At 34.8% G+C, this 20,624-nt stretch overlaps 1 protein-coding gene across 5 annotated transcripts in view; it reads left to right on the forward strand.

Annotated features, from left to right (window-relative positions):
• The window catches only part of BIRC6 (baculoviral IAP repeat containing 6), a 222,709-nt gene that overhangs the window by 165,437 nt on the left and 36,648 nt on the right, over window positions 1–20,624 (forward strand). For all 5 annotated transcript variants that reach the window (XR_013337241.1, XM_077772791.1, XM_077772792.1 and 2 more), the window contains exon 66: window positions 15,104–15,314. Coding sequence is in view for 4 of the 5 variants with exons in the window: in XM_077772791.1 (XP_077628917.1) it covers window positions 15,104–15,314 (211 nt within the window). In the remaining variant the exon portion in view is untranslated. The remainder of the gene's footprint in view (window positions 1–15,103; window positions 15,315–20,624) is intronic.

Raw genomic sequence — 20,624 nt, forward strand, 5'->3', positions numbered from 1 at the left:
TTAAAGGTTGATATGAATAACAGAGTCTACTCTTTGTATCTTTTAATAATGCCTTCAAGTTCTCATATTAGAAGGCTTGTTATGTAGCAGTTTAACTATAACTCTGTTTTATTTTGGTGGAAGTCTAAAAATTGGCCAAAAATTTTAAGTGATTAACACTATGCTAGCCATACTGGTAAATAGCACTTGCATATAATAATTGATTTTCATTTTTAGCTGTGAACATCTTTGCATCAGAGGTGAAAAGAGAGTACTGTCAGTTGTAAAATTATTACCAGCATAAAGAGTGCATACTGATTCCTTGGGAGAAAAGGACAACTTTTTTCCATTACTAACCTTCTAACAGTACTATACCTGAGACACTGACCCCATTCCCCAGAGATAGGTCCTGATTATTTAGTCATTACATCTGTTATACTTACAATAAGTGATTTCTCAAACACTTTAACTTGTAGCATAAAATGTCTCTGTATTATTTATCCAGTATGTTATTTTTATATTAATTTGTAAAATTTAAAAATTACTAGATGGACTTATGAATGTGTATTTTTAGTACTTTATTTTTGAGAGAGAGAGAGCACATGCACATGTGTGCATGCAAGTGAGGGAGGGGGAGAAAGAGAGAGAGAAAAAGATGGAGAGGGAGAAGAAGACAGAAAATCCAAAGCAGGCTCCAGGCTGTCAGTGCAGAGCTTGATGCAGGGCTCAAAGTCAGAAACCATGAGATCATTACCTGAGCTGAAGTTAGACGGTTAAGCAACTGAGCCACCCAGGCACCGCTAGCAGGAAGTTTTAATAACCTAATAGTAGTTTCCTTACTATACACTTCTCATATATTGGCCTTTCTCTCTTGGCCTGAAAATGAGTGGGGAAGAAAATGTAGAGACCCGTTTATAAATCAAACAATGGAAAAATTTTTGAAGTGTTTGGTTTGGTGGCATCACAACAGCAGTGTAAGTCTTCATATATTTAGGCTAAATTTATCAGATTTGTCAAATGTTATGGGGTGGTTCCAGTTACTTAAAATAGATATGTACATTTGAAGCTTAATAATAGTTCTTTTTATACTAACTAAAATAAAGAAATCTGTTAGTGTTCTCACTTGCTTTTGTACATTAGATTAACCCAGTAATATAACTGTGTTGGCCAGCTTTATGTATCAAACAGTATTGTGTATATATTTTTAAATTTGTCTTGAAAGAATTTAATTCATTAAGCTTAGTCTGTAATTAAGAGAGTTGTTGGAAAATAATATAAAACAGTAAATTTGAAGCCAGAGCTTCAAGATGGATAATTGAAACAAATAAGTGAATTTTATGTTTTAACTCCAGTATCAGTTTTCAAAGGAATGGTAAAAACCATTAGAGAAAGTAGGTGGATAGGAAAATCCTTGCATAAAGAATGTGTTCATTTTAACTTTTCTCTGGTAACATTCTGACTTCTATTTGTTATAGCTATGTTAGTTTGAAAGCTGCCTTGTAAACAAGATTTTTTTTCTTCAAGCCACTGTTTAAAGGCTATTCAGTAAGCATGCAGTTACCCTACTGGCCAGTAGATGGAGATCCTGTTTCATTGCTAGCAATATTTGGTTAAAAAAAAATGTATGAATGTAGAATGTTACTTTAGGGTACCTCACCCTCACTTCATCTTGGTACCGTTTTGAAAATGACATTCTCCTGTTTTCAGAAAACAACATCACTGAGCACATAAACTTACTTACCACTAATGTAATAGAACATGTTAAAAGCCTTTATCAAGGGGGTGCCTGGGTGGCTCAGTCGATTAAGAGTCCGACTTCAGCTCAGGTCATGATCTCACAGTTCGTGGGTTCGAGCCCCGTATCCGGCTCTGTGCTTACCGCTAGCTCAGAACCTGGAGTTTGCTTCGAATTCTTTGTCTCCCTCTCTCTCTGACCCTCCCCTGCTCACGCTGCCCCTCTCTCTCTCTCTCTCAAAAATAAATAAAACATTAAAAAATTTTTTTAAAAAAGCCTTTATCAGGAATCCCTGGGTGGCTCAGTTGGTTATGCATCTGACTCTTAATTTTAGCTTGGGTCGTGATCCCAGGGTCTTGGGATCTAGCCCTACAACAGGCTCCACACTGAGCATTGAGCCAGTCTAAGATTCTCTGTCTGTCTGTCTGTCTCTCTTTCTTTCTTTCTCTCTCTCTCTCCCCCCTCCCTCCCTCCTTCTCTCTCCCACTCTGTTCACCTCCCACCACCCCTCTTCCCTACTCATACTCTCTTTCTCTCTCTGCAAAAAAAATAAAGAAAAAAAAAAAGAAAAACTCCTTTATCAGTGTCATAAAATCTCTACCATTTTAGTGCTGGTTTCATAGCATGGAGGTAAATATAATTTCACAAAGGGAAATTTGAGTTATCCTGTTCAGTCCCTGCCAATTTACAGATTAGGAAGGGACAAATGAGAAAAAATGAAATCCAGAGACATTTATTCAGTTGCCCAGGTTTAAATGTTTAGCAGTAATATGGCCATTATTAAAATCACAAATTTTCAAATTTGAAGGAAAGGTGTAAATGGATTTTTCAGTATGGAAAAGAAAAATGAATAAACATGATAGGTTAGAAGAAGGTAGAAATGAGAGATTTTGTTGGAAACATTATAAGATATCTATCTGTTTGGCTGTTTGTCTTAGCTAAGTAATGGTATATATTAATAGGAAATTTTCTCATTTTGACAGTATTGGTTTGCCAGTTCCATAACTACCTATAGTGGGACAAAACCCATTAATGCAAGCTGTGTTACACCATCCGATTTTCCTCACACTGGATTTATGTGTTTATAGTTCTTATTGTATCTTATCTTCTGTTGTATTTCTCAGAAAGTCAGGACTTAAGCTTAATTTCATGAGAACACGATTTCAGAATAAAGTTAACTTTGTTGTTATGGCAAATGTCTTAATTCAGTTATGACCACATTCTTTAAAACCCCAAGTTATTAATGGGGCGCCTGGGTGGCTTAGTCGGTTAAGCGTCCGACTTTCACTTAGGTCATGATCTAGCGGTTCGTGGATTCGAGCCCCGCGTGGGGCTCTGTGCTGACAGNATAATGGTTTATCAATAGAAAGTATGCAGTTTTATCATTTACAAAAAGTTATTTTGTTGATACAAATTGCCTGGCAAGAAATAAGTAGAAATTATTGAGCCATTATGACCCATAATACTTAACTTTATAGCCTTACTTACAGTTTTCTTGGTAATGATTTACTTAATTCTTTTGAGCTGTGTTGTGCATGCCATTTCTTTGCACTATTTTAGTAAACAATATTTCAGAAAAAGGTAAACATTTTAAAAGATAATTCTGCTATGTAGAATTGCATGCCATTTGGTTTTTAATCCCAAATATGGCCCTGGTTTTCTTGAAAATTAGCTGTGGGGTACAGAATGAAATTTGGAATGCTTGTCTATATTTAGTGTATTTATTTTCTACAAAAACACGATACTATCAGGATCTGTCTACCATTTAGGTTTTTTTTTTAAATTTTTTTGATGTTTATTTGAGAGACAGAACGAAAAGGCAAGCAGGGGAGGGGCAGAGAGAGAGAGCGCGAGAGAGGCAGAATCTNTGTATTTATTTTCTACAAAAACACGATACTATCAGGATCTGTCTACCATTTAGGTTTTTTTTTAAATTTTTTTGATGTTTATTTGAGAGACAGAACGTACACGCAAGCAGGGGAGGGGCAGAGAGAGAGAGAGAGAGAGAGAGAGAGAGAGACATAGAATCCGAAGCAGGCTCCAGGGTCTGAGCTGTCAGCTCAGATCCCAGTGCAGGGCCTCAAACACGCAAACAGCGAGATCATGACCTGAGCCAAAATCAGACATTTAACTAAATGAGCTACTCCAGCACCCTTCTACCATTTCATTCTTGGTAAAGGAGTATAGAATGCCAAAATTTTGATCATATTAGTGTCCACTCAAGGTGTCTTGCAAAAGGTGTTCATCAACAAATGTTAGTTCCTTGTATCTGGAATCCTTATCTTTGTCAAAGGCATCCTATATGGAAATATCTTTGGTGTAGAATACATCACTCTATCTGTTAAATAATTATACTGGTAATTTAAAGAGGGAGTAGAGGTTGCTTTAATTAAACTTCAAATGGATTTCCAACTGATTTGAGTTATACAGGTTTATAAAGATAAAATACCTGCAACAGTGCAAGGATACCTTACTTGATCAACCAAAGTAAAGTTATCCTTCCTTCTTGTTAGTTGCCAGTGTACCTAATGCTAAGATTTTCACTTGTCACATTGTAGACCTATTATAGTATAACCTTTCCTAATGAAAATCCACCTAACCAACTTGCCAAATTAAACCAAACTCTCCAGTTCTTCTATAAACAACTTGAGTTATGTATGTATTTTTCTCTTCTCAGTAATTAAATTGTAAACCTGTTAAAAGTTAGTTGTGCTTGTTTCCAAATTTATTTATGCCTCTGTATTGCCATTACATAATTTAAATATTACATAAACTAAATGTTTATATGACAAGTTTAGAATACTTTTTTTTAAAGATGCCACAAAAAAAGGAATTGGCTAAAACAATCAGTTAATTGGGTTTACATTGAGAAACTGTAAAATATATCATATATATACATATCTCCCCAGTAGAATGCCCTTCGAGCTGGATAGAGCCCTTCCTGACTTGTATAAGAAACATACGTACTTTGATCTTCCCGCAAAAATCTTTGATACTTTGATGTGGGTTTCTCTGTGTTTCATTCTTTTTGTCTACTGGCTGGCTTTACTGCCAGCTTAAGCCAGCATTCGGCATATCTAAGGTTGACATGAATCCCCAAAACAATTTGTTGCCTAAGCTTCGGTTGAGGAGTCTGAATTCAATAAATTAATTGGAAAATTGCATGGGAGATGAAATATTGCATATGAATTATATGCAAAAGTTGTTTTTGTCAAAGTGTTTGTATGAAACTCATTGGTGTTTCTGATATAATACGTATATGATAGTGCTTGTTATATCAAATTTATAGCTATTCAGTAAAACACCTTCTAATAGTTTGTTAGGGGACAAATAGTCTTCACGCTGTGTGCTCACTTAAAATATCCTTTTAGTAATTTCATTTGCAACTACCTTTAAAAAAATTTTTTTTAAAGTTTATTCATTTTGAGAGAGAGAGACAGAGAGAGAGAGCATGTGTGTGCAAGAGCAGGGAAAAGAGAAAGAGAGAGAGAATTCCAAGCACGTTCCCGTGCTGTCAGCACAGAGCCCATCTCGGAGCTCAGTCTCACAAACTTTGAGATGATGATCTGAGCTGAAATCAAGGGTTGGACACTTAATCTACCCAGTCTCCCCTCATTTGCAAGCATCTTAATTGCAGAGCCACCCAGTCTCCCCTCATTTGCAAGCATCTTAATTGCAGAGGCATATTTTGTTTTTAAAAATGCAATAATATCAGAAAATAGTTTTTGGTTAATTTATTGAGTTACATTTTCATAGAATATAAGATTATCATGGGTGAAAAAATTCTTTATCTTACTCTACCCAGTGTTTACTTTAGCGTTTTGCTTTGTTTTAACATTTATTTATTTCTGAGAGACAGAGCACGAATGGCAGAGAGGCAGAGAGAGAGGGAGACACATAAATCAAAATAGGCTCCAGGCTCTGAGCTGTCAGCACAGAGCCTGGTACGGGGCTCGAACAAATGAACCACGAGATCATGACTTGAGCCAAAGTCAGATGCCTAACTCACTGAGCCACTCAGGCGCTCCTCAGCATTTGTTTTTAACTATGTTTTGTTCAAGTATAATTATACAACTTGATCTTTTAGAGGAGAAAATCCAGTTTTAGTTAGGAAGGATTTTAACTATAAAAGTCAAATTATCAGATCACTACTAAAAAAATCAGTGGTCTTTTAAATAAATTAGTTTATCAGATATAATGTATTTGTTATGTGATTATCTTTTAAGATAGGAACATTACCCACATTACTTTGTAGAGTTATTATTTGCAAATAACTATAGATTAAATTTTAGTATTTAATTACTGAAAGGATTTATAATTTACAGAGAAATAATTTAAAGATATCTGGTTACTTTCTTTCCATATGGTATTTCCATGAAATATAGAATGATTTTATGTTTCAAGTTAGACAAAGTAAGTGAATAAATTCCTTAATTAAAAATTAAATATTTGAGGGTCACGTGGTGGCTCATTCAGTTGAGCATCAGACTTTGCCTCAGGTCATGATTTCATGGTTCATGAGTTTGAGCCCCTCACTGGGCTGTCTGCTGTCAGCACAGAGAGTGGTTCAGGTTCTCTGTCTGCTTCTCTCTCTTTGCCCCTCTCCAGCTTGCACTCTCAAAAATAAATAAACATTAAAAATTAAATGTTAAATAAAATCAAACATTTGAATAATGAATTTATTTAGTTTTCACATTATTTTTCAGTTCACTTAATATTTTGTAAACATACTATTTTATTTGATTAAATTGAAACTCTTGCACACTTTAGGTGAGTGTCTCCTATTTTGTTTTTGTTTTTACTGAAATTCATCAGAGAGTAAAATCAACATGTGCTGATGATTCATCGAAAAAAAAACAAGATACTTTTTTCTTTTTTCCATTTTTTTCATGTTTATTTTTGAGAGAGAGAGACACACACACACAGAGTATGAGCAGGGGAGAGTCAGAAAGAGAGGGAGACACCAAAAGCAATTTGTTTTGTGTTTTTTAAAGCAATTTAAAATTCTTTTATTTTATTTTTTAATTCATTTATTTTTTGAGCGAGAAAGCACGCAAGAGAGCAGGAGGCAGAGAGGTAGGGAGAGAGAGAATCCCATGAGGTTCAGAGAGAGAGGGAGAGAGAGTATGGAGCCTGGAGTGGAGTCTGGGCTCACCTGATGCAGTGCTGGCATTCTTAAACCATGAGATCATGACCAGAGCCGAAATCGGATGCTTAACCAACTGAACCATCCAAGTGCCCTGCTTTGTTTTGTTTTTAATTTTTTTAATGTTTTATTTATTTGAGAGAGAGAGAGACAGACCACATGAGCAGGGAAGGGTCAGAGAGAGAGGGAGACAGAGAATCCGAAGCAGGCTCCAGGCTCTGAGCTGTCAGCACAGAGCCTGACGAGGGGCTTGAACCAATGAACTGTGAGATCATGACCTGAGCCAAAGTTAAACGCTTAACGGACTGAGCCACGCAGGCGCTCCTTGTTTTATATTTTAACAAGAAGGTTTTCATTAAGAGTTTGTTAGATTTATTGACTCCTTTTGTTCTTTGACCACCAACCCATGTTTAAAAGTATATATCAAAAAAACAGGAACATAAATTAGCTTTTCCTTGGTTTTCTCCTCTCTGGCCATATTCAGAAATAAATCTTTTTTTAAAAAACACAGATTAATACAAAATTAGATATTATAACAATGTTCTAGGTTCCAGACATAAGTGCAGATTGCCAGATATGTTAATATCTATTAGAATTTGACATTAAAATTAATGTACTTGTTTATGTAACTGTTAGCAGGAAGAACACAGGCATACAAAAACTTGACATTTTAAGAGCAAAACACATAAGAAATAATACAGTCATGAAATTTAAAGCTCTTTGTAAATCAGACCCTAGGTTTTATGTCTCACGGTGTTCAGACTAGTCTCAATTTCATTGTCCATTGCTTATTACCTTGTCTCCACAGCTTTTGCTTCTGTTCTTCATTTGAAGAGAATGTGTTTTATTTTCATAATTTTATGAATCATTTCAGATTCCCAGTTGGCCTTTCTCACTGCTAACTTAATTGAATGCAATAAATGCCATTTGAATAAAAGGAAATACCATGTTTCATTACTTAAAAGAGGGGTTTTATTTTCTCTATTCCCATTTATTTTTAAATTTTTTAAAAAATTAACATCATACATGTAATTGCAAATTTGTCATATATTTTTTCCCTGACTCCTCTTTATTGAGTTTTAGCATGCTAGTCTGTCCTTGGCATTATTCTTAGAAGGACAGGTAGCTTTTTATTTTGTGGTTTTTCCTGTCTTTCTTTGATAACTTATAACCATTTAATAATTAAAAAAAAAAACCCATTGTTTCTTAGGTTATATTCTTGTATAAAATAACTTTAATTTTATGTAGTTTAGTTTTTTAAACTAATTTATTTTGGGGTATACCTGGGTGGCTCAGTTCGTTAAGTGACCAGCTCTGGATTTCAGTTCAGGTCTTGATCTCATGGTTCATGAGTTTGAGCCCCGTGTCAGACTTGACACTGACAGCACGGAGCCAGCTTGGGATTCTCTTTTTCCCTCTTTCTCTGCTCTACCCCCTCATATGCATGCGCTCTCTCTCAAAATAAATAAACCAAATATGTGTGTGTGTGTGTATAAAGTATATATATGTATATAAAGTATATATATATATTAAGTATGTATATATATATATATGCACTTAATTTTTTAAAGCAGTTGTAGCTTTACATGATATTGAGCATAATACAGAGTTCTCATGTACTCCCTCTCTCTTCTACTTAGTATCCTGTTACTTGTATCTTGCATTAGTGTGGTACATGTTATAGTTGATGGAATAATAATGATACATTATTTTTAAAGTCAGTAGTTTACATTAGTGTTCACTCTCTGTTGTACAATTCTGTGAATTTTGACAAATGCATAGTGTCCTGCATTCCACCATTATTGTGTCACACTAAACAGATTCCATTCACTTNAGAGTGTGCAGGTCTTGATTTTGGGGTTGTGAGTTGGAGCTTTTTAAGAGATTACTTAAAAACCTTAAATGTGTGTGTGTGTGTGTGTGTGTATAAAGTATATATATGTATATAAAGTGTATATATATATTAAGTATGTGTATATATATATATACACTTAATTTTTTAAAGCAGTTGTAGCTTTACATGATATTGAGCATAATACAGAGTTCTCATGTACTCCCTCTCTCTTCTACTTAGTATCCTGTTACTTGTATCTTGCATTAGTGTGGTACATGTTATAGTTGATGGAATAATAATGATACATTATTTTTAAAGTCAGTAGTTTACATTAGTGTTCACTCTCTGTTGTACAATTCTGTGAATTTTGACAAATGCATAGTGTCCTGCATTCCACCATTATTGTGTCACACTAAACAGATTCCATTCACTTCCCTAAGAAACTCTCTGTGTTCCCCCTATTCATCCCAACCTCTTTCTCACCCCTCAAAACCTCTGGTAACCACTGATCTTTTTTACAGGCTCCAGTTTTTCCTTTTTCAAAATGTCACATAGTTGGAATATATATATATACTGTATAATTGGCTTTCATTGAGCAATATGTATTTGACTTTCCTCCATGTCATTTTGTGGCTTGAAAGCTTGGCTATTCAACAGTTAACTAATAGGTTCACCTTTTGAAAGACATGTTGGTTGTTTCCAGGTTTCGGCAATTATGAATAAAGCTGCTATAAATCTTCATGTACAGAGTTTTGTTAAAATTTTTGTTCCATTGATCTATTTGTTCTTTTGCCAATACTACATTATTTTGATTATTGTAACTTTGTAGTGAGTCTTAAAGTCTGGTTTTAGCAGTCCTTCTTTTTAAGTATTGTATTGGCTATTTTGAGTATTTTGCCTTTCTATATAAATTTTAGAATTGGTTGATATCCACAAAATAAGTTACTGGGGTTTTTATTGAGGTAGTTTGTACTCTATTCTATTTCTTTTGTATGAGAAAGGTTTGGAAGAATAAAATACTGTCTGCAGTACTTCATTATATGAGTTTATAAAATAATACAAATGGAAATACTTGGATAACTGGCTACATTTATATGAGTATAAATTCTAATGTTTCAAATACTTAAGTGTAGAAATGGAAGCTATTCAGAATTTTAGTGGAAGAGGGAAGATAAGCTTAAGCTTCGTTTCTTTTGCTGGCCCCAAGACGAAAGAAGCTGTATAAGTTGCATTTATGTCTATGTTTTTATATATTTGAAAACTAAAACGACATGTTAGGGAAAATGTTTATAAAACTCATTTTTTTCTTTTCCTCATATACAAAGTAGTATTACAAAGCAATTGAAAAAATAAATACCCCAGGAGGAAAAAGTGGAAATGGTATGTGGATAAGTACTTAACTGAAACGTTTTTCATAACAGTTTTTCTGCAGATAATTCACTTTTACTGTACAGTTTACCCACTTAAAGTGTACTTTGGATGAGTTTTGGCATCTTCACAGATAGGTGCAGCCGTCACTACCTGTAGAGAGGGATTACTTCTAGTATTAGTGTGTGGCTTCAGTAAATTGTGGATAATACAATCAGAGTCATTTCCTGTATTATTTAATTGTTTTCCAATTTTAGAAAGGCAGATAATTACACTGTTTATAATTGCTATTTTCATTTGGGGATTAGCAATCAGTGTACTGTGATTTATACCTTTATTCTTAAAAATTGATCAGTGAGGAGCTAATGTTACACTGTTAGCAGATATGCTTTTTCACTTTAAAATTTCCTTTGTCAGATTATTTCTTCATATTCTTTGTATCAAATAGTTTATATTTCAGAACATTTAGGTTTAATTCAATAAGAGTTATTGTCTTTTAACAAAAACAACATTGCCTCAGTTACTTTATTGAAAGAACAAAATTGGTGTTTATTTTTCTTCCTGTTGATTATCCTTGCCAAGAGTCTTGTTATAAAACCTCTAAGACAGTTCTGTGTATATATAATAATTTCCTGTCACTTTAATGTTTTGAGTCACTTCAATATGATGTGATTTAGTATATATAATTTATTTTACTGCTTCTGTAATGTGAGATTATATGTTATTAATTACTTATAAAAAGCCATACTTTGTTCTATTAGGTTTAATTTTTCCAGCAATAGAATGTGGTATAGCAGTGGGGGATGGATTATCTGGAAGTAATTTAATGTGGAGCACAAATTACATTCATAGAATTCTATTCAAAAGACTATAAGGAAAAACTCCAAATTCTGAGCAAAGTCTATAAGTATACATTACTTAATAATATTGGAAAACAAAATTCTATCCCATAATGAACGCACTGTCTAAAATAATAAGTATTTTTTCTTTTATATAGAGATCAATTCATTTTTAAACTAGAAAAAATACATGATGTATTGTCTGTTGCTTATTCTGTGACAAGGTCATAGCTGGAGTGTTTTTATGTCTTAAGTTCTTTAAATCATCTATATGTTATCAAGTTGTTATGACCTAGTAATTACCAAATTATCTCCTTTTGTCAAGGAAATATTTACTGCATAACAAATACCCTGATAAACCATTATAAAGTAGTTCAAACTGGTAGATGATGAAAAGTAATTCACCCTAATATTGCCCCCCAACACTAGTTCTTCTTTCTACATGAAAGTACCATTACGGTTTGATTAATATTATTGATATTCTATATCTAACTGTATATCTAGTACATGTATATATCACTGGCTTTTAAATAAACCTGAAACAAAGTATCTGTGCTGTTTTGAATGTAGTCTAGAGATTGTTTCTTTTTCTCTATACGATATCTGCAACTCCCAGAGAAAGACCCATCTCTTTGGGTAGAGACCATACTCACATGTTTTTCATGGCTTGTGTATGAAAGTAAGGGAATTCAGTTTTTTTTTTTTTTTAATTTAGGACTTAAAAAATTTTTTTAATGTTTTATTTATTTATGAGAGAGATAGAGAGGGAGCATGAGCAGGGGAGGGTCAGAGAGAGAGGGAGACATAGAATCCAAAACAGGCTCCAGGCTCCGAGCTGGCTGTCAGCACAGAGCCCGACACATGGCTCGAACCCACGAACCGTGAGATCATGACCTGAGCTGAAGTCAGACGCTTAACCAGACTGAGCCACCCAGGCGCCCTGGGAATTCGGCTTTTGAAGATGGAATTACCCAGGAGAATTTTTCACTGTGATGGAAATATTCTATATCTATGTTTTCCAGTATGAACTCAGGTGACTGTTGATCACTTGAAATGTGGCTAGTAAAATTAAGGAACAGAATTTTTAGTTTTTTCCATTTTAATTAAAGTTAAATAGCCATGCGTGGCCAGTGATTATCATATTGAACAACTCAGGAGGCATCACAGTATAGTTAACAAACCCTAGAGTTAGATGTGCCTCAGTGTCATTGTTGTTCTTGCTATCTTCTATTTAGCTGCTTGTACATCTTCTTAAATCTTAGCTTCTCATATATACAATGAGGAATGTAATTCCTAAAAGTTATACACACACAGAAATACCTTTAGAAAAAGGATTAGGTATATGTATACCAAAGTGATATGCCTGGTGAAGGAGTGGAGAAGGAGAGAAATGGTCAAAATAGACTGTAGCCTTATCAGGAATGTTTTATGATTTGTCGGGATAATCACTGTGAGATGTTAGTCATGTATGTGTAACATTTATGTTTAGAAATTCATCTTTTTCCTCTATTACTATGTAGTTCGCTAGCTATAAAAAAAACAAATATATTTGAGTTTCTCTTTACATAAATGTGATCTTTATTATTTTACAACTTATTTCACTAAAGTATAGGTATAGGAGATCTATATTCTTTTTAAATGCGACATAGGATACAGTCATTTAGATATTATTGTGTATTTAGTCCTTTATTGCTCTTAGGGTGCTCCTATTTTCAGTATTAAAAACAGTATTATATTAATCACCCTTGTTTTATAGGTGTATACTAACAGGTGGTATTGCTAAGTCACAGGATATGGGCATTAAATAATGCTAGATTAGTTATCAGGTTGCATATCTGTCCATTTCTGGAAATCTGGCTTTCTCATATCCTCACAGGAATTAATGTTGTATTTTATGCCTGTCGATTCGTAACTTTGGGTTTTAACTCAGATTTCCTTGAATACTAGAGTGTACTATGTTATATTATAAAATTGTAGTAAGTCATAACACTAGGTCATGGGTTGGAAAAGAGGCTTTAAACCTAACCAAGGATGTGTGGAAATTTTATATATGATTAAGATGAAGAGTAAAATTTCAAAGTAAGAATGAGCAGTCCTACTTTCCTGCCCCTGTCATCTGCATCACCGTTGGAAGGTGTGCACCGATGACCTGTCCTCCATCACTCTGAAGAGCCTTCCTCTTTGTCATCAGACTATCACAACTAATTGTATTGTTTTAATCAGTTGCCACATAGAGTTCAGGATTCCTAGGCCTCATCCCCCTTACTCTAATCTCAGTATAGGTCTGTGGGCAGTGAAGCAGTTTCTGCCTCCAGTGGGTACTCTCCCAGTTCTCCTTCCCTGTTTCAGTCTTTTCTGTAGCAGTAAGAGTCCCTGTTAGCATCTGAAAAAAATTTTACTCCTATGTCCTCTATGTGGAATGTAAGCTGCATGAGAGCAAGAAGAATTTTGTTTATTTTCTTCACTGGTATATTCTCAGCAGCACGTTTTTAGTGAATATTTATGGGATAACTTTATTCAAAAACTGGTATGAGAAAAAGTTTTTAGGAGTACCTGGCTGGTTTAGTTGGTAGAGCGCGCTACTCTTGATCTCAGGGTCCCATCACAGTGCGAGGAGAACTTACTTTAAAAAAAAACAAAAAGAGGGGTGTCTGGGTGGTTGGTTAAGTATCCAACTCTTGATACCAGCTCAGGTCATTGTCTCTCTGTTGTGGGATTGAGCCCAAGTTAGACTTTAGGCTGGGTGGAGTCTTTCTGGAGATGCTCTCTCACTATAGGTGCCCGCTCTCTGTCTCTGTGTCTCTCAAAATAAAAAAATACACTTAAAAAATTGTTAGGGTCTGCCCTGTCAGTGCAGAGCCCTGTATGCAGGGCTCAGTCTCACAAACTGTGATATCATGACCTGAGTGAAAACAAGAGTCAGCTGCTTAACCAACTGAACCACGCAGGTGCCCGTTAGTTAAAGTCTATCTCACATGATCACAAAAGTAAATTCCAGTTGGAAGAAAACTATAAAACCTAACAAAACAATTTATAAAAGCTGTAGACGTTGTATATATTCTTACAGAGGGGCATTTATTCTTAGATACATGTCCTTTTAATAAAACACTAGGTGGGGGCACCTGGATGGCTCAGTCGGTTGAGCGTCTGACTTTGGCTCGGGTCATGATCTCACAGTCTGTGAGTTCGAGCCCCATGTTGGGCTCTGTGCTGACAGCTCGGAACCTGGAGCCTGTTTGGGATTCTGTGACTCCCTCTCTCTCTCTACCCCTCCCCCACTCATGCTCTGTCTCTCTCAAAAATAAATAAACATTAAAAATTAAAAAAAAAAAAGAAAACACTGGATGGATGCTTGGGTGATTAGGTTGGTTAAGCATCAGGCTCCACCTCAGGCATGGAACCTGCTTAAGAAGAGTCCCCTCTCCCTCTACTCCCTTCCCACCCCTGCGCCTCAAGCACCGCATACATGCTTCCTCTCTCTCTGTCTCCCTCTTTCAAAAAAGAAAGAGAGAGAGAGAGAAAGAAGGAAAGAAAGAAAGAAAGAGAAAGAAAAGACATTTGAGCTAGTGATTAAAAGTTACATAGTTAACTTCCTTCCTAACAAGTTGATTTGTTGAATTATACTTTTGATACACTGTGATCATATCTTTTTATTTTACCTAAGTTAATGGTGTCTTTATTTTTTCAGTTTTTTTTAATGTTTGTTTATTTTGAGAGCTGCGTGTGCTTGGGAAGGAGGGGGAGAGAGAATCCCAAGCAGTCTCTGCAGTGTCAACACAGAGCCAGAGGCGGGGCTCAAATTCAGGAACCGCGAGATCATGACCTGAGCTGAAATCAAGAGGAGGGTGGTTAACTGACTGAGCCACCCAGACACCCTTCAATTTAATTTTATAAATAGATTTCCACTTCATTACTAATGTACTTATTGCCAGAAGGTATTATCCGGGCTGTTTAGTCATTTTTATGTGTAAAATACCTAGATATTTAATTTCGTTTCTTCCTCTCTCCCCTTCTGTTTGCCTTACTCATTTTTTGTTCCCTAGAAATGTCTATTACACTCTGCACATGGTGCTTCCTAAACATTGGCATTAATTCATTAACAAGTAACCAAGCAATCTTGAGATTTGAGTAGAAGCTTCATGGCTGTGGACTTTTATATTGCACATGTTCTTATTTTATGCTTTTCCCTTTCCTTTGTACAGTTCTTGACATGGCAAGACATGTGCCGCTCTATCGAGCTCTGCTAGAATTGCTCCGGGCCATTGCTTCTTGTACGTCCATGGTGCCCCTACTGCTGCCTCTTTCTACAGAGAATGGTGAAGAGGAAGAAGAACAGGCAGAGTGTCAAACTTCTGTTGGTACCTTACTAGCCAAAATGAAGACCTGTGTTGATACCTACACCAACCGTTTAAGGTAGTATACTTGTTTCATTTCCCTTGATTGTGCCCCTAACAATCTTTTAAAAATAACTTTGTGGGTTTTTTTAAATGACTTGTGCTGACTGAACACACATGCATACAAGCAAGGTATAAAACTACAAAGAGAAAGTATCCACCAAATCCTACACTCAGAAACATTTATTTACACTGGCTTATCAGACATCTCTTTATGCAATCTTAGGGCTTTAGGTATAGAGTTTTTCTTAAATTCTGTCATATTGTACTGATTACATAGATGGATCCTAGTTTTAGTCCATATTGAGGACACAGACACCTTTCAGTGTTAGTAAATACATTTTGGCTGACATTGTTCTTAATGCTTCCAGTTATGCATTGTATATAGTTGCTGTGTTTTACTTAACCATCTGTTACTCAACATTTGGGTTATTTTTATTTTATAAACTCAGAATACATCTTTTGAGGCTTGTAGAAATCTCCACACAGTGGATTCATAGAAATAGAATTGTTGGATTTATAGATTACTCCTATTTCATTGTGATACATGCTATAATTCATGTTACAATATTTTTTAGAAGAGAGAATATTCAATATTTACTTGTTGAAGTTATAATAAAGTTAGTATTTCTCTTTTTGGTAAATTTAATTATTTAATGAATGTTTGGCTTAACTTTATACTTCATTAGATTCAGATGATGGGTTCTGTTAACAAAAGCTCTTTTTAAGTAACCTAGCAAACCTTTTTCTTTCTCTTAGCAGAATCTGTTCAGTGGTTGTCCATTTTATGTAAAGATGGCCTGATTCTGATTTTTAAGGCATTTCTACTGCCAGTGGTAGTTTATTCTTTTGTCAGCGGGTTTTGAGTCATTTAATGATCTTTACCGTCTTTACAATAAATTTGTTCTACCTATTCTCACTTATTTTTTTATACTAAAATTTGAGAAACAATATATGTCAAATAATGGCAGAGAATTGGTCACTGGAAGAATAATTTTTTTCAGGGAGGAATCAGCTGCTGAGATAATCCTGACTGTTGATTTTTTGTACTGTCACTATCACTTTTAAAGCTGGTGGTTCACTACCAGGCAATAAGAATCGTAATTTGGACAAAAGATTAAAAAAGAGCCAGTTTGTGGAAACAAAATAGCTATAGGTTCACACTGCTCTTTCACAGGGAAGGACAATGTAAAGGTATAGTTTCTTTGATAGTGAGATTGTTTCTGTTGTAGAGAAGAGAACATTATGTTTGGTCCCATCCTTCATCATGTCAGAAATCTAACTGGTAATCTAGGCAGCTGGAATAATTACCTAAGCAGAGTGTCGTGTCATAATTGAACTAAAGGTCTAATTTTCTAGTTGAGCTAATGTCTCATTGAGAAACTTCTAATGGAATATCCCATCTCTACCCTGGCCATCTGTGTTCCTTATTGTACAATAAACATATAGTTCTGACAGGGCAACTAATATAAATACACAGAGTTTTGAATATTTTTAGGGTGATCTTGCCCTTTGTTTCTTTACGTCATATTTCTGTGTTTTGAGTTGTATTGAAAAGTTTTATGAAACCTTGAGTTTTTTCCCATGAGTATTTTATTTCTTAGATGAAAAAATTGCATAAAAATTGGGAATGTAGTTATAATTATCATTCATTAAAAATAGTATCACAAATTTATGATGGTATAAATGTTAAAATAAGACCATTAAGATATGAACAACTCTATATTATGTATTTTCTTAAGCTATAATTTCTGTTGGATTCTGCAAAAATGAAATTACAGTATATTGAGTTCTAAATTAATTACAGAAGACGCAATGAATGGAATTTGTATTCCTAGAGTAGCTTTCTTGTTGCTTTTCCTAAGTTAATATATTTCCTGTTTACATAACATATGCAGTATAATTTTTTTAAAGTAAGCTTGACTTCTGTATAAACTGTATTCATGATTCACTATAAAATTTAATTTCAGACAGATAATAACAAGTGTTGTTTAACTGGAGCTTTTGTTTTCTACTTTTCCTACTGGAAAAAAATTATTCTTTGAATTCTTTCCTTCTTACTTAAGTAAGAAAAAAATGTCACTTAAGACTCTACATTCTCTATCATAAAACATACACGTAAAGATCGTAATGACTGTTCAGAGCTCATTTTATTTATGTTTTAGCTTTACGGTGACTCTTCAGTAACTACTTTTAATAGCTCTGCTTTAGTGATGTTGAAACAATGCTAGTGAGTTTTACATTAGGATTTGAGTATTCTTCTTAGTCAAGATTGTTCATGATATGTGTTACATTTTACAGCCACTGTTAGCAAAGAAACCAGCAAAGACATGCATGTTATAACATCGCTGTTTGCCTTTCGAGGTTTGGTATGTTGAGAATTCATTTTCCACTTCACACAGAGAGGGGGTAAAATCTATTCTCTTCCAGCTTGTCAAGACTTAAGATGTATTTCTTTTAATATTTTCATTATAATAGAACTCTAATAAAGTCAAGAGTTTATACCTACAGAGATTGGCCGAGTTCAATTTTAACACTGTTTGAAAGTACAAAACTTCCCGTTCCCCCACCTCTCTACCCCATCCCAGCTGTATTTTTTTTTTTAAACCCAGGATACTCTTGAGAAACAATGGTCAAGACAAATATGTTCTGTTCATTGATCACTTTTAGGATATGTTTTGTTGCATTATCAGGGTTTGGAGGTGTGGCTTTAAAAATAATGTGTAGGTGCACCTCAGCTCAGAAAATTTTTACGTTCTTTTTGTCTCTGCTCTCAGTAAAAAATGTAAGAGTGAATAAAGTACATCTTTTTACTATAGTTTTTTTTTAAAGTAGAAAGTATTTATTTATTAATTAATGCTTATGTACTTTATTTCCTCGTTTTATTCCCTTGTTAACTTCTCAGTTGTTACTTTTTTAAAACTAAGCATACACAAAGGGCATACAATATTTTCCCCTTTGAATGAAATGTATATCATTTATATATAACCATTTGTTTATCTTAAACAAAGAAAAGAGATTTGGTGTGTACTCTGTAGGTCCCTAGATGATGATTGTGATTACATATAATGATTCTCATTAAAATTATTTCTTCTGTATATATTTACAATTTTTTTCTCCCTTTTGTGGATGAGAGAAATGAGAATGTTTTGCCCCAGTACTGAAAGGAAGTTTACTCTTCTGCTGGGAGATTGAGATTATTCTGTCCCAACAGATTTAGATCTCAAAATTTAAAAAGTGAAGGAGATTATATAGGTGAGCCAACTCTCCCCCACCTAAACTTTGAACCTTCTCTAAGAGGAAACAGAAAGATACTATTAAGAGACTGAAACGGCAGATCATTTACCTGGCTGTTACCTAATTTGCGCGTTAGAAATTGTGACTATATTTAGGAGTAAGTAGGAATTAGCTAAATTAAGTGTGTAGTGGGCTGCTGTACCAAAGTAGGAATAGTGTTAGCAGTGAAAGAAAGTGTCACATATTCAAGGAAACCTAAGGGAGTTTGGTATGACTCTGTACGGTATATGGGAGGCTAGAGGTGAGAGCAGGAGCTAGAAGGTGGAGAGGGCTGTCTTTACAGTTACTTGCTCTGAAGTGTGGTGATGAGCCACTGAAGGGATTTCAGAGACCTGATTGGATTTGCATTTCCCCACTCTCTTTGTACCCAAGGCTTGAGCAAGCGTGACTGCTTAGACAAGGAACATGAGTTGTTGGCACAGTGCATAACACCATGACGATGCCTTTTATGCCTAGTCCTGTAATTACTGAGCTGTTTTATTATATATGAGATATAATTATATATGCATGTATATATCAGTGTGCACATATATATGTCTCTGAAAAGTACCTTCTGAGTTTTTAATTTTTGAAGTAATAGACTCTGAGGCATGTTTGAAATTTCCTTCAATTATAATTATACCTGAATAAAACAATGGTCTCTTGTAGGCCAGGATAGTGTGATGACTGTGGGATTGATATTCAGTGTAAACCACAGCACTACTCAGGGAATGAATGTACTTCTAGCTTACTGTATTCCTCTTTCCTGGCTTGAAGTTGACCATTCCTTAGGCAGTTGTTAAATATTCACTGTACAAATTGCATTAAGAACTTTCTAAAGATCATAATATTTTAATATTCTTTTATCCATGATTCTATATTTTTATTATTTACTGCCTTTCAAGATTTACAGTTTATATTAACTGTGTAGAGTTAATTTGAGTCTAATGGCTAACATAGACAAACTGATCAATATTACTGTTGACGGATTATTAGTAAGCATTTAGATTAAGAGAAATCAAGGATTATGTTCCTTTTGGAAGCACAAAAGAATAGGCAAAAGTGTATTGCTTCAAAATAGAGAATTTTACATTCACTATTTTCCTATTTTTGTCTGAAATGGACAAGATGAAAGGTAATTAGTCAGCAGGATTTTTTCAGGAATTGATTTTTAAAAATATGGATGATATAGAGGCACCTGGGTGGCTCATTGAGGTTAGCCAACTCTTGATTTTAGCTCAAATGATGACCTCACAGGTTCTTGAGATTTTTTGAGATGGAGCCCCTTGAGGGCCCTGTGCTGACAGCCTGCTTGGGAGTCTCTCTCTCCCTCTCTCCCCCTGCCCTTCCCTCTTCCCCTAATTGCACTTCTGCACGCACTCTCTCTCTTTCAAAATAAATAAGCTTTAGGAAAAAATAAACTACAGATGGCATATTTTGTATGTTAGTTATGTAGCAGTTTGAAAGCACACTTTACCTGTGCCTGTAAGGGTGTGTAATGTAGTTTTCTACTTACATAATTTTCTTCCATTATCTGTTACTTAAAACCCAAACAATATTGGAGCATTAGGAAATTTTGTAGTTTTTTTCTTGTTCATTTGAAACTTTTTATAATAATTTCAGTGAAAATGGGGAAATGGTTAAACTATAAATATTGGTGCTATTTATCCTGGCCTCAATAATATAGTCTATTACTTTATTTCAGAGACATTGTTCAAAAGCCACTTTATTCATCTCTTCGATAGAAAGAACAAAGAAGGGGCACCTGGGTGGCTCAGTCAGTTGCACGTCCGACTTCGGCTCAGGTCATGATCTCACGGCTCATGAGTTCAAGCCCCGCATCCAGCTCTGTGCTGACAGCTTAGAGCTTGGAGCCTGCTTTGGATTCTGTGTCTCCCTCTCTACCCCTCCCCGGCTCATTCTCTGTCTCTCTAGCTCTCAAAAATAAAAAAACATTTAAAAAATGTTTTAAAAAGAAAGAAAGAACAAAGGATTTCCAAAGTGATAAAGGGCTCCATTTCCTTTGCTTGTCTCCTGCTATATACTAGGCACC

The sequence above is a fragment of the Crocuta crocuta genome, unplaced genomic scaffold (assembly GCF_008692635.1).
Source record: "Crocuta crocuta isolate KB4526 unplaced genomic scaffold, BGI_CrCroc_1.0 scaffold363, whole genome shotgun sequence".
Taxonomy (NCBI): domain Eukaryota; kingdom Metazoa; phylum Chordata; class Mammalia; order Carnivora; family Hyaenidae; genus Crocuta; species Crocuta crocuta.